Source organism: Xyrauchen texanus, chromosome 3 (genome assembly GCF_025860055.1).
Source record: "Xyrauchen texanus isolate HMW12.3.18 chromosome 3, RBS_HiC_50CHRs, whole genome shotgun sequence".
Taxonomy (NCBI): Eukaryota; Metazoa; Chordata; class Actinopteri; order Cypriniformes; family Catostomidae; genus Xyrauchen; species Xyrauchen texanus.
In genome coordinates, this window is record NC_068278.1 from 20,350,835 (window position 1) to 20,377,310 (window position 26,476).

Below are 26,476 nucleotides of genomic sequence, written 5' to 3' on the forward strand. Positions count from 1 at the left end.
CAGTTTATTACTACAGAGTTCTAGTTCTACGTGCACGAAGCTATAATTAAGTCTATCATAAAGGGTCCAAGCTGAGCCTGTGATCCGAAGACACCACTTTAAATACAGGGGCAACTGAATTTCCCTGAAGATGAGGCTTGGAGATTGTAAAGCCACTATTAAATGGCCTGAGCAATCTAGTCTAACCGTTCAAAGTTTCCCCACATCACCTTGGAAAATGAGCAACCTTCTGGGAATTCAAAAGACAGTTCCTGCAAGTGATATCATTTTTATTTTCTCAAATTTTACATGCATGGCTAAACACGCTCAAGATGTCCTCAATAGAGCACAACAGTCCACGGCAAGCTTTTCAGCCGCCAGAAGTAATTTTCCCATTCATTTTATAATTTTTTTTTTTTTTAATTATCATTAAAAGACATGACTCAAACCAGCCAGCTCTGTGGTGAAACACAAAATTACAAACTTTAATTTGAAGCAAAAAAAAATTTGAAAATTGGGCAAAAAGACACAGGTACAAGACTGTGTATTTAACATCTTCCATGAGGAAATGAACTACAAGCATTGCAAATGAAATAATTGAATTAAAAACGATTAGAAAATAAAAATAAATTATTGATTTCAAGTTGCTGATTATAAGTACAGTAAATATATATTGTTTCTGTACATGTATTGCAAAATATTCAGATATATCCAAATATTTAAGTAGTTTGAGAGTTTAGGAAGAACAACTCAATGTTTGAGACCTCTTTGAACCTGTAGCAGTCACCTTTGGAAGTGACTGCAATGGACAATGCCTTTTAAGGGACACAACAAGAGATGTGTTCTTGTTAACTGAGCACCTGGACTCCCTGGATGTACAGAACAGAGACTGTCCGTTGTTACCAAAGATACTGAGGCAACCATTTATCCGTGAACCTAATAACATTCACTTGTCCTTCCACAATGAGGACATGTAAGGTGAAAGGTGAAAGCTGTGGTTGGGCTGCCAAATTTGGTGTCTGTGGAGACGGAATACAGTTCAGTGCTATACGCACTGCTTTTCCAATTTCTCAAACACCCTTTCCACATGAGACACTCCATGCCAGCAGATTGGCAGCCATTTGTTCCCAGGTGCCGGTGTTGACTTGTATACTGAAGATGTTAATTGTTTGAGGATCTCTGTGTGGCTGAGTCACATAGATTTCTCTGGAGACACCTGATGTTAAAAGTGCTCAAACTCTTTATGTACCTGTGATGAGGAGGAGGGCGTGGCCAGGCCGTGATGGAGCACGGCCTGTGCTGAATCAGCTGATCAGTGGGAGAGCGAGATAAAGGGCAGCTGGAGACGACGGTTCAGGAGAGAGAGAGACGCACATGGCCACGTTGTGTGTGTGTGTGTGTCTGTCTGTGTTTGTTTATGTTTAAGTTGAGTTCTGCAATAAAACTATACATTGACTGTTTAGCCAGTTCCTGCCTCCTCCTTGCCACACCTTATAATGTTACAGTGGTGCCGAAGCCCGGGAGGGAGGAGGGATGTGCTGTCACAGAGTCCTCACCATCTACCAGGGGAGCAGCCACGGCCATCTGCTTAGGAAAGGATTTAAACATTTCTGTACTTCAAGGTACTGTGGAAAATCAAACTAACTTAACACCTTATTTCTATAGGGTTAGTCATAATATTCATGAGTAAACCACTTTGATTTGGGAATGTTGGTTTCCTACTCCATAACATGTATTGTTTTCCTTTTACCAGACTTTAAATGATTAAGGAATCATTTTGATTCTAGGAATATTTGAAGCCAAACCAGTTTTTTTCCTCATCTCAAACATCATTAGAACAGGAAATCTATTAAAATGTTACACATGACTTTGTTCATAAGTTATAAAGGTCCAGAGTTTTATTCTATATTGTGCTTGACCTTGTTTTTACCATAGATAAGGCCAAGGATGGGTCATAAGTTATTTTGTTATAAAAAATATAATAGCCTTAACACATTTAAACATGTAAGTTTCTTTAATACAACTGAAACAGTTGTAATGACAAATTATGTTACAGTTTACTATGATAAATGTTAGTAAGGGTGTTTATGAGTAGATGTGAAAAGTCTTGTAATTGATGTTGGTGCAGGTCAGGTGTTTTCCCTTTCCCTCTTCAGTGCTGTTTAAAATGTCAGAGTTGTCCAGCCATTTTAAATGGTTAAATTACTCCATAGCACTTTAAAATAGTAAATTCCTATGTAAAATTCAAATGTGTCACATAAGTTCTAAGTTTTGCATAAATATGGTTGTAAATGTGAGTGATTTCCTATCATTGTAGAGGGTTGCTGCATAGAGTAAAAGATCGATCTTGGGATTTAAGAATCGATATCGAGATCGTTCAAATGAACATTTAGTGGAAATGATGTTCAGTTGTTTCGAATGCACACACAGATCAGGTCTGCTCAGGTTTTTCTTCATTACGCCTACATGCAAAATTCATAAGTAAAGGGTATTGAGTAATGGGAGGAGAAAACACTCTCCTAGATACTATACCATCTGAAATAATTGTTTCCCCTCAGCCATCCCCAAGCGTTTTTCCACCACGAGACCACAAAAAGCATGACCCTATATCAGTGAAAAGCTGTGCCCAGCACACTAATGCAGACACTTTAACTGAGTGATGAAGCACCAGCGCCAGCTCAGCCCTAATGAATACCATCCATTCTACTTTGCTTTGTTTAGCAACCTTTTTTCCATATGGCCACAGGCTTTGAAACAAAGTCAGACTGGGTCTTTAAAGGAAGATTGCGTCAAACTAAAAGGGAAATGTTTCCAGCCTTTCAGCACACTCACTCAGAATTCTTCTCACTTTAAAGAATCCTACTGTGAATAAAGAGAACAATTCAAGTGCAATTCAAGTGCAATTATTATGTAGGGTAGAATATGCACAGAACCTACATTCACTGGTGTAAAAATGTACAGTCTATGAAGATGGAACCGTGGCCTAGCTGTGGTGCTCATGTGGGAAATGGGAGTTTGAATTTGGCTCACATCATTTCCTAATCCCACCCCTCCCTCCACCACATAGTGTTCTGTCCTCTCTCTTCAGACTACTGTATATTAAATAGCAAATAAATAAATAATACATGATTAAACATATGCTTCAAAACATAACTACACTGTATTATTTCTTGTTATCCCATGTAACAGATACGGCTGCATCTCAAATCACTCCGCATTTTCTTTCTCATATCAATATTACATGTCCTGTACATCATCCCTTCCACACACTCCTATGTATAACAAAATCAATAGATTTAGATTTTCCTATATTCATATCATGTCAAAAGCAAAGATGTGAATATGAATTCAATAGTATTGTAGATAACTTTCCATGTAAACAAATGCTATCGAATCTCCCCACTGATACTGAACTATGATGTCAGTCATAAAGTGATAATTATTTACTGACATCTGGTGGCGACAGTCAGAACTTGTCAGCCCATGCTACATGTTTCTCAAAGTTGCACTTGATGCTCCAAGCATTACATTATTTTGTCCACATCTAAACTAATGTATTTTTAGTTGAAATCGCATTGATTTTGCTAAAGTTTACAACCTTCATCAACACTGGAGCTGCAATTTCCTCCACCAAAAAAACACTCTATTTCCACATACTTTGTAAAACATTGATGCAAGGAAACTGAAATTGGATACAAAAAATAAGACTCATCCCTCCTTTTCTTAAAAAAAAAAAGCAAGGCACTTACAATGGAAGTGAATGGAGCCAATTTTTAGAGAGTTTAAAGGCCGAAATGTGAAGCTTATAATTTTATAAAAGCACTTAAATGAATTCCCTTAAAACTCATGTGTTATTTGAGGTGTAAAGTTGAGTAAATTGTAATTTTAGGGTTTGTTGACATTACACTGTCATGGCAACAAAGTTGTAAAATTGGCACTAACTTTACACAGAAAATGTTTGTAAGTGATTTTATCACACTAAAATCATATTAACACACATATTGGTGATGTCTTGTGGCAGTATTTGAATATTTACAGATTTGCCCCATTCACTGCCATTTTAAGTGCCTCACTGTAACCCAGATTTTTCCTTTTTTTAGCGTAAAGTAGGAGCAAGTCAAAATAAATTTAGTGGTAATCAATATTATGCCACAAATGATGTCGATTGGTTTTAACTAGTATTGAACCCGAAATATTCTTTAAATGTACGACCTTAAAATGATATGACTAATATTTTCTATCATCAACCTTAAATAAATTTGACTAATTAAAGTTGCAATCTATATCATGTGCAATACACCATCAAACAAATATTTGACCATATTATAATCTTCAGATGACATAACTACTCTCCACTCACAGACACTTTACCTGGACAGAGCGATATTGCGTAATAACCTTGCAGATGCTCAGAGAGGTCTGAAAGCTCCAGGATCTCTACAGGTTGGATTCTCAGCACCCTTGACTCAGCTCTGAATGGGACACATTATCTGTGAAACAGTCCACCATCACATCTCATATGATTGGCTGGACCACCTGAAATCAAAAGAGAAAACAGAGTTTACATTCCTTTATAATGTAATAATATATTTTTTAAACATGCATGCACGTACTCAGAAAACTTCTGATACTATGAGGGCTAACATTGTGATAATTCATATCTAACAAATTAGCTAATTTGGCTTTATTACACTACCATTTAAAAGTTTGCAATCACTCAAACATTTTTGTTCTTGAAAGACATTGATTCTGTTTACCAAGGTAGCATTTTATTGATCAAATAAACTGCCAAAAGCTTATTAATGTTGCAAACTATTATTACTGATTGAAATAACTAAACTTCTATTTCCACTCTATGACTGTAAAGCCCTATTTACAACAGCCATTACACAAGGATTCATTATTTTTGTAATGCTATAACTTTGATCGCTTTGTCGTATCAACACAAAATTTTACTCAGTTACAGATCACATCACTGGGAACAAAATACATTTATTGGAGCTACCTTATTTACACCATGAGGTAATGTCAAATCAGGCATTTTTCATGTTTATAAGGCTGAGAGTCTTATAATTTATCATTTTCTATATCATTAAAAATAAGAAAAGTGTTCTTTAAAATTATATCAAACAATTGATTTTAATGTTTTTATTTTGGGTATGCCACAGAAACACAAAATCTTTAAAAATACCTTCAGAGCTTAAAGGGTCAATATATATATATATATATATATATTGTCTGCATGCATGTTTCAATTATTTAAATTATTATAATAATAATAATATTATTATTATTAATGGCTTCTTCTGTACTGAAGACTTTCACTGGAACTACTGTTATTTTTATTGCTGCATCAGCCAGTAGACTAGTTAACTGAAAATTATTTTATTAATAGACTACACACATCTGTTGTCATTTTTATTAGTTTTCATGCAAAAACGATTCTCTATTTTATAATAAAATATTGTGTAGTTAGCGGTTGTTTCTTTATATATAAAAGAGTAACCTCCAACCAGTTCCACACAGTGAGGTACAGCTAGTCTAAATGTATTAAGAACAAAAACAACAACACTGGAATCAGATCGGGATCGGTATTTGCCGAGATATTTCTGAGATCGTGAGAGGAACAAATGTTTTCCGTGCATCCCTGATTTTCTGTGACTGTCGCTTTGCGAGAATCAGTGAGAAGCAATGCACGAGAAGCGGAAATCATTTGAATTCTTTGCTGAATTCTACATCAACGCTCTTGAATTTACTACAGTAACACTAACTGTACTAACTACCGGCACTAACTAACTGTAACAGATTGATAATAAATATTATCATATCACTACTTCAGCTATATAAAATTTGTCACAGGCTATATTAGAATATTATATTTATAATTAGATAAATATTTATATTTATTGTTTTTACATGTGTTTAGAATAGGTCTACTGTTTATAATGACATAAATGCCATAGTTTGTTTTTAAAGAAATGTATCAAAAAAAGGTTGTGAACAACTGCATTACATTAACAAGGTAATGTATCATCCATTGTATCATCATTAATGCTGAAGTGTGTAATTTTTCCCATATTAAAATGCCTGCTTATTCCTGCATAATCTGTAGAGACAACAATAAGCCATATGTACTGTAGGTCGATTTACCTGAAAAACTTAAACCTTGTGGCTCTGGGACACTATAAAACATTGCTCTGTTTGTTTTATGCATCATGACCAGCTCAACACAGCAACATTGGCTCAACCAATGGCAGGAGGTTTGGGAAGGACCAATGGTACATAAGGTAAATATTTAAGGAAACCAAATATTTTTTTCTACTAGTGGCACAGAAATGACACATTTTAAGATGCAGAATACAATTTCAGAGGACAACTAAAATATACAATGAACTTTTTAAATAATCATACCCGTTTAATCTGAAAAAGGTTTTCTTTGACCTCCTTTGCCGACTCAGACAGGGTGTTCTTTGTGATTACATTGTGATGTTGTATGGCAGAACTGTCTGCTTTTCCAAAGCCTGATGGATCCACCTCCATCTTTACACCCCCATCTGAAACGCTGCTCTCCGACCCCGCTGGGAAGCTGAAATCTTTATGCCTCAATAGGGTGGCATGGCTGACACTGGTAGATACCATCTTATCAACTGTTAACATAAGAGAGATACAAAAATAGTTAAAATTGCCACAAATACTGAACGACATTGACATTTGAATGCGTTCAAAATTATATATATATATATTTTTGTATAGAGATTGCTTTCACACAGAGCAATTTTAAAGCTGTGCATAACAACAAAAATATATATATAAATTATAGAATTATCCATGCCTTTTTGAGATTTTATAATATTTTCGGGCCTGGAACACAATTTTAAAACAAACCCCTTGTATTATCAGGTTGTTTATGACTGTGAGAAGCATTAAATTTGCACTGCATTTACTCACACCAGTTGAAAACAATTAAGACTCGAATAAACTATCTTGAGCTATGCTTTATTCCTTACAGTTGTTGTAAATCAATGTGGATTCCCCAATTTTCTCCTCCACATCGTGTGACAGTTTGGGTCGTTTTTCAGAGGACACTCCATCATATAACCTATTCTGAAATGCAAAAGGCACAACTGTGGAAAAACCTTGAAACAGCAAAAGCTGCATGCATGTGACATGTCTGTTTTTGGGAACACATGACTGGAAAATTAATGCAGAACGTACTAAGTGCAATGCACATTCTTACAGAAAAATGCATTTGTATCTGTCCTGCAAATAAAGCTCTTACTGTCTTACTGCAAATAAGCCCTCGTGACGTTGGTCATGGCAGTCAATTCTGGGTTGATCAGTTGGTTGAGATTTATCGCGTACACTTAAGAACCTGCAAATGGTTGTCTGACTGCTGGACTTCTTTGGAGGATTTGGATGCGGATAAATATCTGACATTTGTGTGTATTTTTGCACTATTTTTTTTTTGCATTTTGATACTGACGCATAACATTCAACATGTATAGTTGTGACGTATCCGTTTCTGCTGCGCGTCTTGCAGAGGCTGAAAGCTGCGTAATATTTGCGCAGTACCACGCCGAAAATAAAGTCGGTGTTGTGATGAAATCTGACTCCCAACAAGATTCTTACTTCCAGCTATCTATCCCTAAAGCCTACCCCTAACCATAACCACCCAGACGTTGCTTACAATCCTCAAAAAGTATTGGCAGTGACATAATTTGGTGTTTTTTTGCAAAGTTTTCTGCTTCAGTATTTGAAGATTATTATTTCAAATGTTTCTATGGTATACTGGAAAACAATGATAAGCATTTCATGAGTTTTAAAGGCTTTTATTGGCAAAATCATTCAATATATGCAGAGAGTCAATATTTTCAGTGTTGACTCTTGTTCTTCATGACCTCTGCAATTCACTCTGGCATGCTGGATAACAGCTTCTGGGCCAAATCCTGACTGATGGTGATCCATTCTTGCTTTATTTGTGCTCAGAGTTGATCACAATTTGTGGGCTTCTGCTTCTCCACTCGCCTTTTGAGGATTGACCACAGGTTCTCAATGGGATTAAGATCCGGGGAGTTGCCTGGCCACGGATCCAAAAATTCAATGTAATAATCTCCGAGCCACTTTATCACTCTTGCCTTGTGACATGGTGCTCCATCATGCTGGAAAATGCACGGATCATCACTAAGCTGCTCCTGGATCATTGGGCGAAGTTGCTCTTGCAGGATGTTTTGATACCGTTCTTTATTCATGGCAGTGTTTTTTGGCAGAATTGTGAGAGAGCCCACTCCCTTGAATGAAAAGCAACCCTACACATGGATGGTCTCAGGATGTTTCACTGTTGGCACGACACAGGACTCATGGTAGCGTTCACCTTTTCTTCTCCGGACTATCGAATTCCAGATGTCACAAACAGTCGGAAGGGGGCTTCAGAGAAAATAACTTTGCACCAGTCTTCTGCGGTCCAATCCTTTTACTTCCTGCAGAATTTCAGTCTGTCCTTGATGTTTTTCTTGGAGAGAAGTGGCTTCTTTGCTGCCCTTCTTGACACCAGGCCATTGTCCAAAAGTCTTCACCTCACTGTGTGTGCAGATGCACTCACACCAACCTGCTGCCAACATTGAGCAAGATTTGCACTGGTGGTGACACGATTCCATAGCTGACTCCTCAGGCGGAGATGGTCCTGGCACTTGCTGGACACTCTGGGATGTCCTGAAGCCTTCTTCACTGCAGTTGAACCTCTCTCCTTGAAGTTCTTGATGATCCGGTAAATGGTTCTTTCAGGTGCAATATTCATTGCAGCAATTTCCTGGCATGTGAGGCCATTTTGATGCAAAGTGCTGATGGCTGCATGTCTTTCTATAGAGGTAACCATTGCTAACAAGAACACAATGATTGGAAACATTTCTTCCCCCCTTTTATAGCAATCAGTCTGCTCTTATAATCCAATCAGAATGATAGAGATTCACCTGACTAGTTCTCGTTCACACTTTCCCAGGTGCTGCTGATATTATTAGTGAAATTATGTTAGCTGGTCATTTTGTGCCAGGGCCAAAAAACAGTGAAATTTGTGTTTTTGTGATAAAGTTTTTTGTCCAATGAATCATTTTGCAATTATTTTAAATGCATCTGATCACTCTGCACAATAATCTAGAAACAATTTGAATCAACAACCACAACAACTGAAGCAGAAAACTTTGCGAAACACAAAACTTATGTCACTGCAAATACTTTTGGCCATGGCTGTGTACATACACTCACCTAAAGGATTATTAGGAACACCATACTAATACTGTGTTTGACCCCCTTTCGCCTTCAGAACTGCCTTAATTCTATGTGGCATTGATTCAACAAGGTGCTGAAAGCATTCTTTAGAAATGTTGGCCCATATTGATAGGATAGCATCTTGCAGTTGATGGAGATTTGTGGGATGCACATCCAGGGCACGAAGCTCCCGTTCCACCACATCCCAAAGATGCTCTATTGGGTTGAGATCTGGTGACTGTGGGGGCCATTTTAGTACATTGAACTCATTGTCATGTTCAAGAAACCAATTTGAAATGATTCGAGCTTTGTGACATGGTGCATTATCCTGCTGGAAGTAGCCATCAGAGGATGGGTACATGGTGGCCATAAAGGGATGGACATGGTCAGAAACAATGCTCAGGTAGGCCGTGACATTTAAACGATGCCCAATTGGCACTAAGGGGCCTAAAGTGTGCCAAGAAAACATCCCCCACACCATTACACCACCACCACCAGCCTGCACAGTGGTAACAAGGCATGATGGATCCATGTTCTCATTCTGTTTACGCCAAATTCTGACTCTACCATCTGAATGTCTCAACAGAAATCGAGACTCATCAGACCAGGCAACATTTTTCCAGTCTTCAACTGTCCAATTTTATGAGCTCTTGCAAATTGTAGCCTCTTTTTCCTATTTGTAGTGGAGATGAGTGGTACCCGGTGGGGTCTTCTGCTGTTGTAGCCCATCCGCCTCAAGGTTGTGCGTGTTGTGGCTTCACAAATGCTTTGCTGCATACCTCGGTTGTAACGAGTGGTTATTTCAGGCAAAGTTGCTCTTCTATCAGCTTGAATCAGTCAGCCCATTCTCCTCTGACCTCTAGCATCAACAAGGCATTTTCAGCCCACAGGACTGCCGCATACTGGATGTTTTCCCTTTTCACACCATTCTTTGTAAACCCTAGAAATGGTTGTGCGTGAAAATCCCAGTAACTGAGCAGATTGTGAAATACTCAGACCGGCCCGTCTGGCACCAACAACCATGCCACGCTCAAAATTGCTTAAATCACCTTTCTTTCCCATTCTGACATTCAGTTTGGAGTTCAGGAGATTGTCTTGACCAGGACCACCCCCTAAATTCATTGAAGCAACTGCCATGTGATTGGTTGATTAGATAATTGCATTAATGAGAAATTGAACAGGTGTTCCTAATAATCCTTTAGGTGAGTGAGTGTGTATATATATATATATATATATATATATATATATATATATATATATATATTGTTCACAAATTAAATGCATTCATCGAGTCTTGAGTGGGACCTTATTCCACTCCTGTACCTGTGTATAGTACCCTGTACAGTTTACACTAACTCCCAAATATAAGGTCATTAGAGACCCTATAAGAGTGTTGTTTTTTCCCTCTTTCATAAATAGGTTTATGATTATTTCATATCTATATAAGTTTACTATCACAGAATATCTATTTATTTTTTTATTACAAGAGAAATGAGAAATATATTCATACATATAAATACTATATCATTTTGATTTTCTGTGCAATAATGTTGAATTATCTGTATCCCATATTTGTGTACACATGCATATTATACATGCTATCTGTTACTCAAGGTGATGCTGTTGTTTCAGTGATTGACTTGATTTACTTTTGACATTGATATTTGATAATAAAAAAACAACAACAACATGGAAGTAAACCATAACAAGCGCAACACATGAACAGTAGGATATGACTATTGTCATTTAGGTGTTCTGCTGAAATTATGTAAGTCGTGCATCTGTTTAGACTCAGTAAGTGCCTGAGAAAATACTTGTGTATCTTATGTGTTTAGCTCAGTATGTGTTTGACAGACAGTTGTGTCTCATGAAGTTTCAGTGTGAAAGTAATGAATCCTGTTATAGATTTGTTGCATTTTCTCTTTAATATATGAAATATATGAAGAAGAAAAAAAAAACATATTTTATTCTATTATTTTCTAATTGTCTTGAAAATGTTTTGAATGGTGAAATTCAATGGGTTCATTAAATATCACCAAAGTATGTTATAATGGTCACTGTTGTTTGATTTTAATTACTGGATACAGTGAAAAAGATCAAGACAACATTGAGAATAATAATAAATATAAACAGGGTGAGGAAAAAGTCACACAGCTACAATTCATTTAAAAACATTTTTTTTATTATTATTTTCAATGAAACCAGGCTTTTCAACATTGGATTGAGAAAAGTTACATTTCAACTCTTGAGAGCGTGTGTGTTGGGGGGGTATGAAATTGCATTTACACTTAGCTAAAAGTTAAAATGATAACATAACACCACCAGTCTTTCAAGATATTTTTTTTTAATGAGAGAAAAAAAATAAAAATATCTGAAACTTAGCAAACGATTATTTCAAGATCTTTCAGTAACTGGCATTAACACAATGAAAGAATAGGTTCCAAAAACAGATCATGTTCAATCAAGAAAATGAATGAACATCAATCTTAAAAACAAAATTTTTAAATACTGTAATCCTTAAGCTCTGTCTAGTCTTCTGAGCTTTCCCTTAATGCAACCCAAATTTGATTCAAATACAAGAAAGGATACAGTCTGAATGTGTACATCAAATACTACATATTCAATTAATTGTGATACTGAAACCTGTGATTTTTCTTTTGAAGCAACAGGGAAAAAAATTTGCATTGCATAGAAGCTTGTATTGACTAGTCCTCCAAAACAATATAAACTACATATCTTAACCTAAAATTAAGATTAAAAATGTTATATATTTAACTTGGTCTGATTTCAAATGCTCAGTGTGTTACACATCATCCTTTAAATACATTAAAAGTCATTCAGACAGTGAAGTGAAAATAGTCCATTAATTCAGTGGATGAGGTCTTCTAAGAACTGTATATAATGATGGACAATAATGACAATCTTTCTTATAACGGTTTCATGATTGATTATATTTGGCCTCAAAATAAATAGCATACAAGGATAGTATGTTTTCGTTTAAAGAGTATTCCAGATATATTCATAGTGTTATCAGATAATGCAATCACTAAACTAATATTATTTTTATTGATAAAGAAGGCATTACTATAGCAGATATTTGCCAGGTATGGCTAAGAAACCCCTGAGCACACACTTCAAACCAACACGATTCAAATAATGAATGGAAACACTCCAAGCTCGGCCAAACAAAGAAAAGAAAAAAAAGCACAGTTCATATAATTCACACAATTGTCTATTATTCTAAACATGGTGTTTGGTATGACAGCATTTCCGTAATATATTTATCAGAGATGTTAATCAAAATGTACAAAAACATTTTTTAATTAATATCAGAAACATTAAAATAATGTTTTTAATCTAGAGTCTGACTGAATTGTTAAATTACTTATTTCTTCTTTCAAAATCCAAGCACAAATATATCAAAGAGAGCACAAATTAAAGATTTCCACCCACAGCAAATTATGCCTCTGCATTTCACTACAGACAAGGAATTTCAATATAAACATCTGCTTCAACTTAAAATAATGGAGTACTGGAGTGAAGCTTTACATAACAATGTTGTGTACTTTGATTGCAGTCTGAATTTCCAATGCAAAGACTAGTGAGTGACGTGACATTTAGAGCATACTGTATATCATTCATATTGTAATAAAACACAACCGACTTGAACAGACTGCAAAAATGCAAAGGGACTGATTAAGTAATACCAATTTATGAAAGATATTTCTTTTTATTTTCACAAAATAAAAAAAAGATCCATCCACCCTCCTGTAATCATGTAAAGTAAGATTCACATTAAACATGTGCAGATCATGATAGTGAATATAAAGGTAACACTTCACTTGAAAATCCCTGATGCAGGAGTTACAAAGAGCAAACTAAGGTAACTGTCCAGTACTCATACCATAAGCATACCATCTTTGTACTCTCTGTACAGCTCCTAAAGACTAAACTGATAGAATTGAAACAGACGCAAGTCCATTTTGACAGATTCAACCTGAATCGTCCGTATAAAAGATCAAAAGAATAAAGAAGGTAAGAGAAACAAAGGGATCAGGTTAAATTTCAATATCTATTACATGTCCACAAATTGGTTTTGCATCATCCACCACAACGTCACAGAAAGGTTTGTAGTGTTAATGAAACCACAAATCTCTGATGGTCTTCAAATGATGAGTTGCCAAAATTTGCTGGTGGTTCCCTTTTCCCCCAAAAGTACATTCATGCTTTTTGGAGGGAACTAATAATCTTTTATCTCTGAACCAATAATAAAACAGAACTGACATGATTTATCTCCCTACAGAAAAGTTAAAGGGATAGTTTACCAAATAATGAAAATTCTCTCATCATTTACTCACTCTCATGCCATTCCAGATGTGTATGATTTTCTTTCTTCTGCTGAACATAATTAATATTTTTAGAAGAATATCTCAGCTCTGTAGGTCAATACAAAGTGAACGGTGGCTAGAACTTTTAAGGTCCTATAAAGCATAGGCATATAAAGGCAGCATAAAGTAATCCATAAGACTCCAGTGGTTAAATACATAACTTCATAAGCGATATGATAGGTGTGGGTTGGAAACAGATCAATATTTAATTGATTAATATTTACATTATTAATATAAATTCTCCTCCCTGCCCAGTAGGTGGCTATATGCATGAAGAATACAAATAACTAAAAACAAAAGCAGTGGAAGATTTAAAAAACGACTTAAATATTGATCTGATTCTCACCCACATCTATCATATAACTTCTGAATATGTATGAAAATGTTGATATAGATTAAATCACTGGAGTCGTTTGGATTACATTTATGCTGCCTTTATGTGCTTTTTTAAGCTTCAAAGTTCTGGCCACCATTCACTTGCATTGTAAAGACCAACAGAGCAGAGACTTTCTTCTTAAAATCTTTATTTGTGTTCAGTTGAAGAAAAAGTAAAATACACCTGGGATGGCATGAGGGTAAATGTATGAGAGAATTTTCATTTTTGGGTGAATTATTCCTTTAAACTATGACAAAAGGTACCATTTAAATGTGTTAAATAAATTGGTTGTAACTTGATCTTTCAGCACAAGTATCATACAAAAGTGTATGATTGAAATTCTCTTTTCTCCTTTTAGATGGCCAATTAGTGAATTATTATAAAATAAACTATGTGCTAAATATAATTAAAAACAGATATTATTAAAACATGAACTAAATCATGAAGTTAGCAATTTATCCTTAAGTTACTGCTTACATATATTTTTTTACAAGTGTTGTGTAGAGTTAAAATAGATATTTTCCTTTGTATAATATGATGTGAAAATGTCATCAATGTTTTTTGTTTTTTTTTACATTCATCTTCTGTGAAGTTTCCACTTAAAACAATAGTCATGCCACACACACACACACACACACACACACACACACACACACACACACACACACACACACACACACACACACACACACACACACACACACACACACACATTGTGTTTCCATGTTTTATGGGGACTTTCCATAGACATAATGGTTTTTATACTGTACAAACTTTATATTCTATCCCCTAAACCTAACCCTACCCCTAAACCTAACCCTCACAGAAAACATTCTGCATTTTTACATTTTCAAAAAACATAATTTAATATGATTTATAAGCTGTTTTCCTCATGGGGACCGACAAAATGTCCCCACAAGGTCAAAACTTTCGGGTTTTACTATCCTTATGGGGACATTTGGTCCCCACAAAGTGATAAATACACGCTCACACACACACACACACACACACACACACACACACACACACACACACACACACACACACACACACACACACAAGCACACACAAGCACACACAAGCACACACAAGCACAAACACTTCTCTTACAAATGATTATCTTTTTCCCCTAGTTCGGACCGCTCCAGTTATTAGGTGTGCTTTACGTGCGGTTGAGTGTCTGGAAGATCCGGGATATCTGGAGCATGACAGGACCCGTCTCAGGGTCATTCATCCACTGCGTGCTGTTCAGCGGGTTTTCCAGCATGTCTTCAAACGCTGCAAAGCCAAGGAAACACATCTCAGCTGCATCAAACCAACAACTGACAAAGATTGAACAGCACCGAAATTGAAAATACAGTTTAAAGTGCACTAGGTATCTTATGTTTTGCTGACTGATACAAAAGTGGTCGTAGACTTTATACTGACAACTATCAGCGTGGATGCAGCATCATGCAAAAGCAAAATGGTGTTTGGTTACTGATGCCATTGTAGAATAACCCTATTCACAGGCACATTAGACAGTTTAGTGAGATAAAACAAGTAGTATTAAGCTGGTAATGTTATCTTAACATCACATCCAGCAGGAGGGGGACTACCCTTAGAGAATGTAGGCCTTTTTTAGGCCACTCATATGACATGGAATCTCGTGTGATTTTACATCATTTTGAACATATTTGTCTCCACTGATTGTTTTTCATTCTGCTTTTCCACTTCTGTAAATGTAAACATCTTCATCTACACACTCACCGAGCACTTTATTAGGAACACCTTTACATCTACTTATGTAATTATCTAATCAGCCAATCAAGTGGCAGCAGTGTAATGCATAAAATCATTCAAATACGGGTCAGGATCTTCAGTTAATTTTCACATCAGAACAGTCTCTAGAGTTTACTCAGAATGTGACAGAAACACCTTGTTGATGAGAGGTCAACGGAGAATGGTCAGACTGGTTCGAGCTGACAGAAACTGGAATCTCGAGAAGCTACAGTAACTCGGATAACCCCTCTGTACAAATGAAGTGAGCAGAATATCATCTCAGAATGCACAACATGTCGAACCTTGAGGCGGATAGACTACAACAGCAGAAGACCATGTTGGGTTCCACTACTGACAGCCAAGAGCAGAAAGCAGATTTTTGTACCATTTGTGTACCTCAGCAGAAATCCAGTTTTATCATACCAGCTGATGTTTTTCCAGTCTGTGTCCAGTTTTGGTGAGCCTGTGCCCACCACAGCCTCAGCTTTCTGTTTTTGTGCGAGTGTGGTGAATTCTAGTTCTAGGGTGAAAGTTCTACCTGTCAATCAACCGCTGCACTAAAACTTTTCAAATAAGGAAACCGATAATTAATAAATAAAAAAAAAAGTGCTTTTAATATATTCCGTTTGGTTCTTTTTAAGAGGACTTAAGCGTGAACGCTTCTTGAACAATATTTCTATTAGCAGTAAAGCATTTTTTCCCATGACTTAAAATTGGTCAAAAAGAGTCACTTGCTATTTTTTTTAAACATTAATCATATCAATGTTTCAAATCGCATTTACAATATTTTTCAAAATAATCAAAAAAAATGTTTTGTCCAATTCAGCCCTAGTATCAATGTTATGCAATCTGTGATAGCACTAGAAAATGCAGTTCACAAACACTTTGGCATTGTTAGTGCAAGCATGGAAGAAACTTTGTAAAAGAAAAATCTGAAAGGAACAAGAAGATTTAAATATTTAGTAAAGCCTATACCACTCATGTTTTGAGTCTGCGACGAGAGGTCTCTGATCTCATGACGAATGGTCTTATAAGTGAGCACACTCTTGCGACTTACCGAGACTAGTCCCAGAAGTTACAGTGTGTGCACAATCTCGAGGAGTAAAAGATCGAAAATGAGCCACAGCCAATTAAATATAGAGAGAGCACAAGAGGGGGGGCAAGGTATTAGGTAGCAGAAGAAAATAAATGATTAGAAAATAAAATAAAACACCCACATCTCCCTAACCACTGTCTTTATTATTTTTCAACAGTTTTTCTTAAATGTTTCCTTATGCAAATAGCAAAATGGGCACGTGAGTGGGGAGTGGTGGTGGTGTAGTGGTCTAAAGCACATAACTGGTAATCTGGTAATCAGGAGGTTGTAGGTTCGATCCCCACAGCCACCACCATTGTGTCCTTGAGCAAGGCACTTAACTCCAGGTTGCTCCGGGGGGTAGTAATAAGGGCTCTGTAAGTGGCTTTGGATAAAAGCGTCTGCCAAATGCATAAATGTAAAGTAATGTATTGGTAGCAGGAGAAAAGACAACCTCACCCACTTTTTCATTTTGCAAAAGGTGCCAATAATCGCAAAAATGGGAGAGTTGTTCTTTCATGTTTGTTGTCATGTTATCAAGAAAAAAAGTGTGTGAGTTTGTGAATTAATTTCGTTAACTTAATTTTAAGATGCATTTTGGGCGATAAGTTTGACACGGGATGAAGTTAAAGGCATCTGCAATGGGCAGTTTTTTGCCAGTAATGAGTGGATTTTAAGGGAAATAGCCATACAATCTGAACATTTAAAAAAGCTAATCCATTAATGAGCACAGTAACATAACGAAATCCAGAAGCATGCATATTAGAAGCTCAGGTTACAGATACTGCACTAAAATAACTCTGCTCTAAATGTCATATTTGCGAATAATTAAGAGAAATTGTGCACCGTTTTCTTTCCGCTTTATCATCTTTGACTTTTTTGCACTTTATTATGATTTAGTAATACACAGATGTAATAACTGATGTATGTCCTCGTGAAATCAGAGGCTCTCCACACAAAATTCGAACATAAGTGTTCAAAAGAGACAACCAGGTGTAACAGTGATGTGTCTCGATTGAAAATTTGTGATCAGACCACCCAAAACGCATCTTGAGTGTATACAGGGTGTCAGTCAGGGACAAATGGTCGTGTAGTTGATACACTACAGTCCTGAAGTGTTCACACCAGCATGACAAAAAACAAGACTGAGTTGCAGGGTGCCGTCGTTTAGTGTACTTCTCACCTAAGAGAGTCTTGGGATTTGTGAGACCAAGCTGTACCACAGGGTTTTCCAGAATGGCCTGAAACAGGGGACTGTTGGTATCAATGCCTTTGTCCAGATCCTCAGGGGTGGGCTTTCTGTCACCTAGCAGCCATTCACACTGAATGGGAACAGGGGTTTAATAAAAAAATAAGAAAAGTACTCAAACAAGGATATGAAAAATGGAGTATCCCCCATATGTAGCATTGCCATAAAAAACCTAGGATTCAAAATCTAATTTAAACCTGAAATCAATCAAAGATTTAGGCTTTTGAAAATGTTTAAGTATAAGAAAACTTATGACATAAAATACATTTAAAATATGTATTATATTAAATAAATATAGTTTACTAATCAAATAAGCAAATTTGTGACATTAACAATGCTAACTTATTTGTAAAGGAGTCCTTGCTTCCATTAAAGTGCACAAGATGGTTTTTGGAACATTCTCAAATCATGCTGGGATAACATGGATCATCAGGTTTTTCACAAACCGACTATGCCAGCTTGAATGCATGCTGTCATTAAAGTGAAAGGGGAAACAAAAAATCCTATGAAATTCTGTTAATTGTGAAATTCAACTTTCACTAAGATTGTTATGCTAACAATATAAATTTGTAATGAAAACTGTATTAAAATAAATAAAAAATATAATTATTTTCACTAGTGGTCTCATACTTTTGTGTCCCACTGTATTTCATGGAAGTAGGTGATTTTAATCTGATTAGCTGGTAAAATATAACAGTCTATACATGATCGTTTACATACAGCAGCATCCTGTTGATTATTATTGACACGGAGTGCATCAATAACCTCCTTCTCGTCAAAACCCATCTCCATCAGCGCAATAACTGCCTGCACACAAACAAAAATACAAGACAATGCTCATGCATACAGTTGAAGTCAGAAGTTACCGTGCACCTTAGCCAAATTCATTTCAACTCAAGTTTTTCACAATTCCTGAGATTTAATCTTAGAAAACTTTCCCTGTCTTTGGTCAGTTAGGATCACTATTTTAAGAATGTGAAATGTCAGAATAATAATAGTAGAGTTATTTCATCACATTCCCAGTGGGTCAGTAGTTTGCATACACTTTGTTAGTAGTTGGTAGCATTGCCTTTAAATTGCTGGAATTTTGGTCCATTCCTCCAGACAGAACTGGTGTAACTGAGTCAAGTTTGTAGGCCTCCTTGTTCGCACATGCTTTTTCAGTTCTGCCCACACATTTTCGAATTGAGGTCAGGGCTTTGTGATGGCCACTCCAATACCTTGAATTTGTTGTCCTTAAGCCATTTGGTCACAACTTTGGAGGTATACATGGGGTAATTTTCAATTTGGACCCATTTGTGACCGAGCTTTAACTTCCTGGCTGATGTCTTGAGATGTTGCTTCAATATATCTGCATAAATTTCCTTCCTCGTGATGACATCTATTTTGTGAAGTGCACCGGTCCCTCCTGCAGCAACACACCCCCAAAACATGATGCTGCCACCCCCATGCTTGGGATGGTGTTCTTCAGCTTGCAAGCCTCACACCTTTTTCCTCCAAACATAACAATGGTTATCAATTTTTGTTTCATCAGACCAGAGGACATTTCTCTAAAAATTAAGATATTTGTCCTCATGTGCACTTGCAAACTTTAGTCTGGCTTTTTTATGGTGGTTTTGGAGCAGTGCCTTCTTCCTTGCTGAGCAGCCTTTTCAGGTTATGTCGATATAGGACACGTTTTACTGTGGATATAGATACTTGTCTACCTGTTATCTTAACAAGGTCCTTTGCTGTTGTTTTGGGATTGATTTGCACTTTTCGCACCAAACTACGTTCATCTCTAAGAAACAGAATGCATTTCCTTCCTGAGCGGTATGATGGCTGTGTGGTCACATGGTGTTTATACTTGTGTACTTTTGTTTGTACAGATGAACGTGTTACCTTCAGGCATTTGGAAATTGCTCCCAAGGATGAACCAGATTTGTGGAGGTCCATAACTATTTTCTGAGGTCTTGGGTGATTTCTTTTGATTTTCCCATGATGTCAAGCAAAGAGGCACTGAGTTTGCAAGTAGGCCTTAATATACATCCACAGGAACACCTCCAATTGACTCCAATTAGCCTATCAGAAGCCAATTGTCTAAAAGCTTGACGTAATTTTCTGTAGGTTTCAAAGCTGCTTAAAGGCACAGTTAACTTAGTGTATGTAAACTTCTGACCCACTGGAATTGTGATATAGTTAATTAAAATGAAACCATCTGTCTGTAAATAATTGTTGGAAAAATGACTTGTGTCATTCACAAAGTAGATGTCCTAAACGACTTGCGAAAACTATAGTTTGCTAATTTTAAATCTGTGGAGTGGTTAAAAAATTTGTTTTAATGACTTCAACCTAAGTGTATATAAACTTCTGGCTTCAACTGTATGGACGGACGTAGGTCCACAATACGTACGTACGAATTGTGGACCTACATACGTACAAGAATTGTGGTACATAAGCATGTACAAATTGTGGACCTACGTACGTACGAATTGTGGACCTACGTACGTAGGACAAAGAACAAAAATATCCTTAATAAGAATTTAACACTTTGTAAAGAAAATGTGAGTGGTGCTTGCCCATGTAGAATTCACCACAAAGATGTTATGACTAGTGGCCAGAGCTTTACAATTTGGTTTCAGAATGTTGCAAGGTTCTTATTGGTGGTTTCTAGAGTGTTACTAGGTGGTTGTTTACTGGGCCAAGTCAAAAAGAGTTATTCTGTTACTAAATATAGCCTAGGTAAGTCTGGGATTTTTTGCACATTTTATTATGCGCCAGTCGAAAATCTTAAGTCTGATAACTTAAAGAAGTAACAGCACACCTCTCCTCAACAAGCTGTACAATTTGAGATAGCACAAATAGTGTGGGACGAGTTACACACCGAATATTATATATTAATAGTTATAGTTAGGGGTTTTGAAAAATCCATACTTCCAAATATGAGCAATAGTAATAGAGATGCTTGTCTTTGCACCACTAGTATTAATTTTGTTTATTGCTCTAAAAAAACAGATTTTGTATCTGACACTTTAGTCTCTATCCTCTTGGCAATCAGTTGTTAACACTGACTGTGTGTCAAAGGAAACTATTCACAATACTTGGTTTTAAGCCCACATGACACTAACCCGTGAGTCTGGCCTGAACTCTCTTTTCCTTCTGATCCTTTTGAAGATTTCTATCAGCTCATCCTGTTTGGCCTCCTCTGTGCTGGACTGGGTGATGAGACGGCCTTGGACACCTGAAGCTGTGGTGGAGGGACCTAGGGCTGGGACTGGGACTGCAGCAGCGGCGGCTGCGGCTGCCGCCCCTGGGGTGTCCTGTCCAGGTAGAGGTGTGTCAACCATGGGATCATCTACATGCTCAATCAGCCATTCCATAGCCTGGGTCACAGACATGCTGCAGAGAGAGTGATTAGTTATTAGTGACACTGATTTTATCCAGTAATAGTTGGAATTTATTGATGATTTTTTACATGCAGCACCACCAAAATCCAAAACATCTAACCTAAAGCCCTGTTCACATTGCTTTAAATCAGCGACCTGCTTTACTTAAAGGTGAAGTATGTAACTTTTTTTTGTCAAAATACATTCTACTATCCCAGTTTATTGTTCATTGACAAATATAAGTAAGGCATTCATGAGTTAATAACATAAGATGTGATACAAAGGCTTCAATTAGGTCATGTAAAAGGAATTCCCCAAAGTGTTCAGTAATGTCTCGTGAACTGAATCGATAAGGAAAGTTCCTTCACTAATACACCGATAATAGGAGGTGTTTCATATAGACATTCACTTTTGATTATCAAAGCAAATAATAATATGAAAGATAAAATCTGTCAAGCAAGTTCCGATTTGTACTTACAGCATAACAAATCAAGAAGTAAGCAAATTGGCTAACTTTGACTAATTCAGGATTAGACTATTCAACAATTGTGACTACTCACTGATTTAAGCGCAGAGCCTTCACTGCACGACTCTCAGGGAAACCCATCTCAGTCAGCTGTTGCAGGGCTGTTTCATCCACCCGGTCCTCCTCATCCTCATCCAGCATGGCTGACATAGAGGAGACAGAAAATTCACTCACCATCATTTGCCAAAAAGAGCAAATTTACATCTTAAAGGGTCTGTGTAGTTATGAGACCTAAGAACAACCCCTTACCATGGTACGGTATTGACATCAAACAGTAATTAAATAGTACTCAGATGTATACAAATTTTTACCACTTTGATATATACTGAATTTTTTAATACATTTTCATACACTAAGGCAGAGGTCTTCAACTCTGTTCCTGGGGACCCACAACACTGCACATTTTGTTAGTCTCCCTTATCTGACAAACCCAGTTTAGGTCATGGAGCCTTTACTAATGAGTTGATGATTTCAATCAGGTGTGTTAAATAAGGTGACCTCTAAAATATGCAGTGCTGTGGGTCCCCAGGAACAGAGTTGAAGATCTCTGCACTTAGACGTATGTCTCAAAAAAAATAAAAATACATAGTATTAGCATAGCACTTTTTTGGTAATATTTTGCCAGCCTTCAATTTGTTTAATCCATTAAGGTGTCTTTCCATCCATCATTCATCCATTGCCTACCATTGGCCTTTTTGAAGAGTTCAACAGCATCTGGATTCAAAGCCAGCAGTTTCTGAGCCACCTCAATAAGTGAGACCAGAATCTTCCTCAGTTCTGTCTGAAACTGATAAACAACAAATCGAACAAATTAAAACAATGTATTCTGAGGCTAAATAAGCCATTTGAAATTTAGAAGAGAAACACTTGAAATGAACAGAATGCAAGTACCCACATCTCTAATGTTGTGCTGAGTTACTGTACGGTCAGTGTTGCGAGTGGACAGATTTGCTGTGGCTTTGAGGATGGCGTCCTTATCCGGAGCTTTGTTCTCTTGCTTCTTCTGTCAGCAAGCACAAACAATTTAGCAGAATCAAACAGCTTAGATGTATAATGCATTGGAAAACACACTGAGCAACTTTTAAAGAGGCGCTATATTTGTCATGTACCTTCTCTTCTGCAGATACGTCAGCCATTTTTGGTGGAGCCGGTGGTGGCCTTTTCTTAATCAATAACAAGCAATCTAGAAGACAAAAAAATAAACCAGGTTGTGTGATTGTCAAAATCTGGTTTTAAATACAACATTGTGCAAAACACAATGGTACACTCTTGAAACACCACAGCTTCAATACCTTTATCTTTAAGATTTTCCTCTGCAACTGTTTTGGATTCGGTGAGAATTCTCTCAGTGGCAGAATGGATGAGTTTGTGATGTGTAAGTGTTTTCGGATCTTCTAAACTTCCACGGACACACTGTAAGTGAAGAGAAACAAAGCACTGGGCATTTCTACACATTTCCAAAGAATACAAATGGCTGTTTGAATCTGAGGCAAATTGGGAGCACATTAGCGCAAAGGCTTATTAGTGTAAAGGTTATTTAGGTTTCATGAACATAAATATATTTGATACCGTTATTTCTTAAATGGTTTGATTCTCATGAATCCCTCTAGAAAATGTCTAGGAAACAAATAAGAAATTATATTTTCCAGTTAGAAAATGAAGCATATTTTTAGACACACAACACCATTCTCATTTAATATAATTGATAGGGTACTTGTATATAATTGATAAGGAAAATGTGCTTTCTTTTCCAGTTACAAAGTGTATCAAGATTGATTTTTTTTCTTCTTTTTATTGAATATTGATGGAGCAACATAAATTCTGTGAAAATAAATAATAACAGAAGGTTGTTTTGACTGAAAATCTATATATATATATATATATATATATATATATATATATATATATATATATATAATGTTGAGGGAGCCATTTACCCCAATTTGGGATAATAGGCTGTCAGGGGGGTTATAGCCATATCATGTAAATACAGGGACAATAGTTAAAGGTAAAATTTGTCAACTTAAGCAAATACATTTGAGAGACCAAGATGCTTTGAGTGACAAATTCAGATAATAATTATTCAAAATATCCACTTCAGCAAAAAGGTTAACAATATTTTTGTTAATTTCAATCACATTTGGCATTACATTAAATATAAAATATTCTATAAACAAATGAATCTCCATTGTGATTGGATCAGTCAATGTGAGCCCACTTTGAACACTCTTCCCCTGCAACAGGGGGGCGTTTTACCCCAAATACTATCCTTTCACTTATTGGACAATTATTTAAATAAAAAAAACAATAATTTTGTTTTAATGACCTTAAACAAAACTGAAAGTTACAATTAAGAATTTTGTCTAAAAATACATTTGATAATTTCAGGGATTCACATAATACAGGATACACAAAATTGCAACATTTAAAAAAAATGATAACATTTTAGATCAAATGACCTCACAATCGAACTTTAGATCTCATGTATCATGAATATTTTACAGTGTAAAGTGGCAAACAGGTTGCAAGGAAAGTACTGTGGTAATATTTGCTTTACAAAGTGCCTTTTGACCCAGGGGGACGTTTAGCACCGTTGTACCCTATAATTCTCAAAATATAATTTAACAAATGTTTTGTATTGATTTGGGATTAAATATGACCAGGACAGTGTCTTGACATGTTTTGTGAAAATCACCCTTAAACCCTGTGGTGCCACCAGCTAAAGTGATTATGAACACGTCTATCCAGCACTTTCAGGTCATAAAATTGAGAGTATCAAATCCTCAGTACTCAACATCTGAATGCCTCAACTTGTTTTGGCGAGCACACGTGTGTAAAGATATACAGTGAGAATGTCAACAAGTCCTTGTCAGTTACCAGCAGGTCAAGCAGTATAGACAGTGCTAGTACAGAACAGCAACAGCGCCCGAGGTGACGGGACAGTTTGCTAAATTATAAATAGCACTTGTCTGCTAGTAACTAAAAATACTTGGCAATGACTCCGACAATCCAGCCGGGCCTGTCCTACCCGAATCGGCTAACAGTGCCAGCTAACCGATGACAGCATACAAAAGTGGCAGATTTCTCTGATACCTACATGCTTCAGGCATTTCTCCTTGAGTTTCTCTATAGTGGTGTCTTCCGTGACTTCCTCCAGCCACTCTGCGCCTTCCATGGTGCAGACGTGGACCTTCAGGACTTTGCCTGCGAAGATCTTCTCCTCTTGAACGAACATTTTAGCAGCAGAACAGCAGCGCTCCCCGCTGAAGACGCTCCGCAAGTCCGGACAACCGCGGCTAGCTGCCCCGCTCTTCCCCGCGTAAAGCTGCCCTGGCAACAGAGACGAGCTCAAGGTCTCATTCGATCATTTTTAGGCCGTCCGATCTGTACTGCTGCCCGCTCTGATGGACTGGTATATTCAATGGGATAGGTAGGTTCCCCTCTCGCAGCTGCGGCAGGATCACTGACTCTGTTGACACCTGCGATGCGAGAGCGACAGCAGCAGTCTACTGCGCAGGCGTGAGCTTGTTTAATATGATTGGTGGATATACGCATAAACGAAGACGCGACTTTCTGCAGGCTCACAAATCAGCCTAACATGTGAGCACACGAGACCTTACACTGGAGGGCAGCCACGTTGAAGAGAGCAGTGTTTTCATCTTCAAGGCAAGGCAGATGTATTTATATATCACATTTCATACACAATGGCGCTTTACATAAAAATGAGTACAAAAAATACAAGATGCATACAAAATAATTTCAAAAGCTATTAAGATCAAGAAATAAGAAAAAAGTAATAAAATAAATAATAATAATTAAAAATATATTTTTAAAATGAATAAAAAAGGAAAGGATTACAGAAATAAAATTATTGAGAGCAGTGCAATCAGTAAATCCAAGTACTCAGTCTATAAACACATCGTTAACCAGATATGTTTTCAGTCTGGACTTGAATGTCCCTACTGTTGAAGCACATCTGACCTCTTCTGGAAGATGTTCCAACTGTGGGTGGCATAGCAGCTAAACACTGTCTCACCTTGTTTTGAGTGAATGCTTGTTATTTCTAACTGTCTTGATCCTAATAATCTGAGCTCTGTTAGGTTTATATTTACCATCCATATCTAAAATGTATTTTGATTCTAGGCCATTGAGTGATTTAAAACAAGTAATAGTACTTTAAAATCAATTCTAAATGTAACTGGATGCCAGTTTAAAGACCTGAGGACTGGAGTAATATGCTCTGATTTTTTGGTTCAGGTCAGAATCCTGGCAACAGCATTCAGTATGAGCTGCAGGTGTCTAATGGTCTTTTTGGGATGGTCTGTGAGGAGACCTTTGCAGTAATCCACCCTACTGGAGATGAATGCATGAACATGTTTCTCTGAGTCTTGACTGGATACAAAACATCTAATTTTCACTGTTTTTGAGATGATAGTAGGCTGATTTAGTTATTGCTTTGATGTGACTATAGAAACTAAGGACTGATTCAAATGACA

At 36.8% G+C, this 26,476-nt stretch overlaps 1 protein-coding gene across 2 annotated transcripts; it reads right to left on the reverse strand.

The window, feature by feature from the left end:
• Positions 1-11,510: 11,510 nt before the first annotated feature.
• Positions 11,511-25,521, reverse strand: LOC127630838 (ubiquitin-associated domain-containing protein 1). 2 transcript variants are annotated; one of them, XM_052108663.1, is made up of 10 exons: positions 25,078-25,521; positions 23,273-23,393; positions 23,090-23,163; positions 22,876-22,980; positions 22,665-22,767; positions 22,015-22,123; positions 21,197-21,467; positions 18,810-18,896; positions 18,024-18,162; positions 11,511-15,282 (listed from the first exon to the last, which is right to left on the reverse strand). In XM_052108663.1, the coding sequence occupies exons 1-10, from the start codon at positions 25,213-25,215 to the stop codon at positions 15,167-15,169; spliced, it is 1,263 nt and encodes a 420-aa protein (XP_051964623.1). In that variant the 5' UTR covers positions 25,216-25,521; the 3' UTR covers positions 11,511-15,166. The 2 variants fall into 2 exon arrangements, with proteins under 2 accessions (XP_051964623.1, XP_051964614.1); XM_052108654.1 differs by having other exon boundaries at positions 22,876-22,983; positions 25,078-25,514.
• Positions 25,522-26,476: the final 955 nt, after the last annotated feature.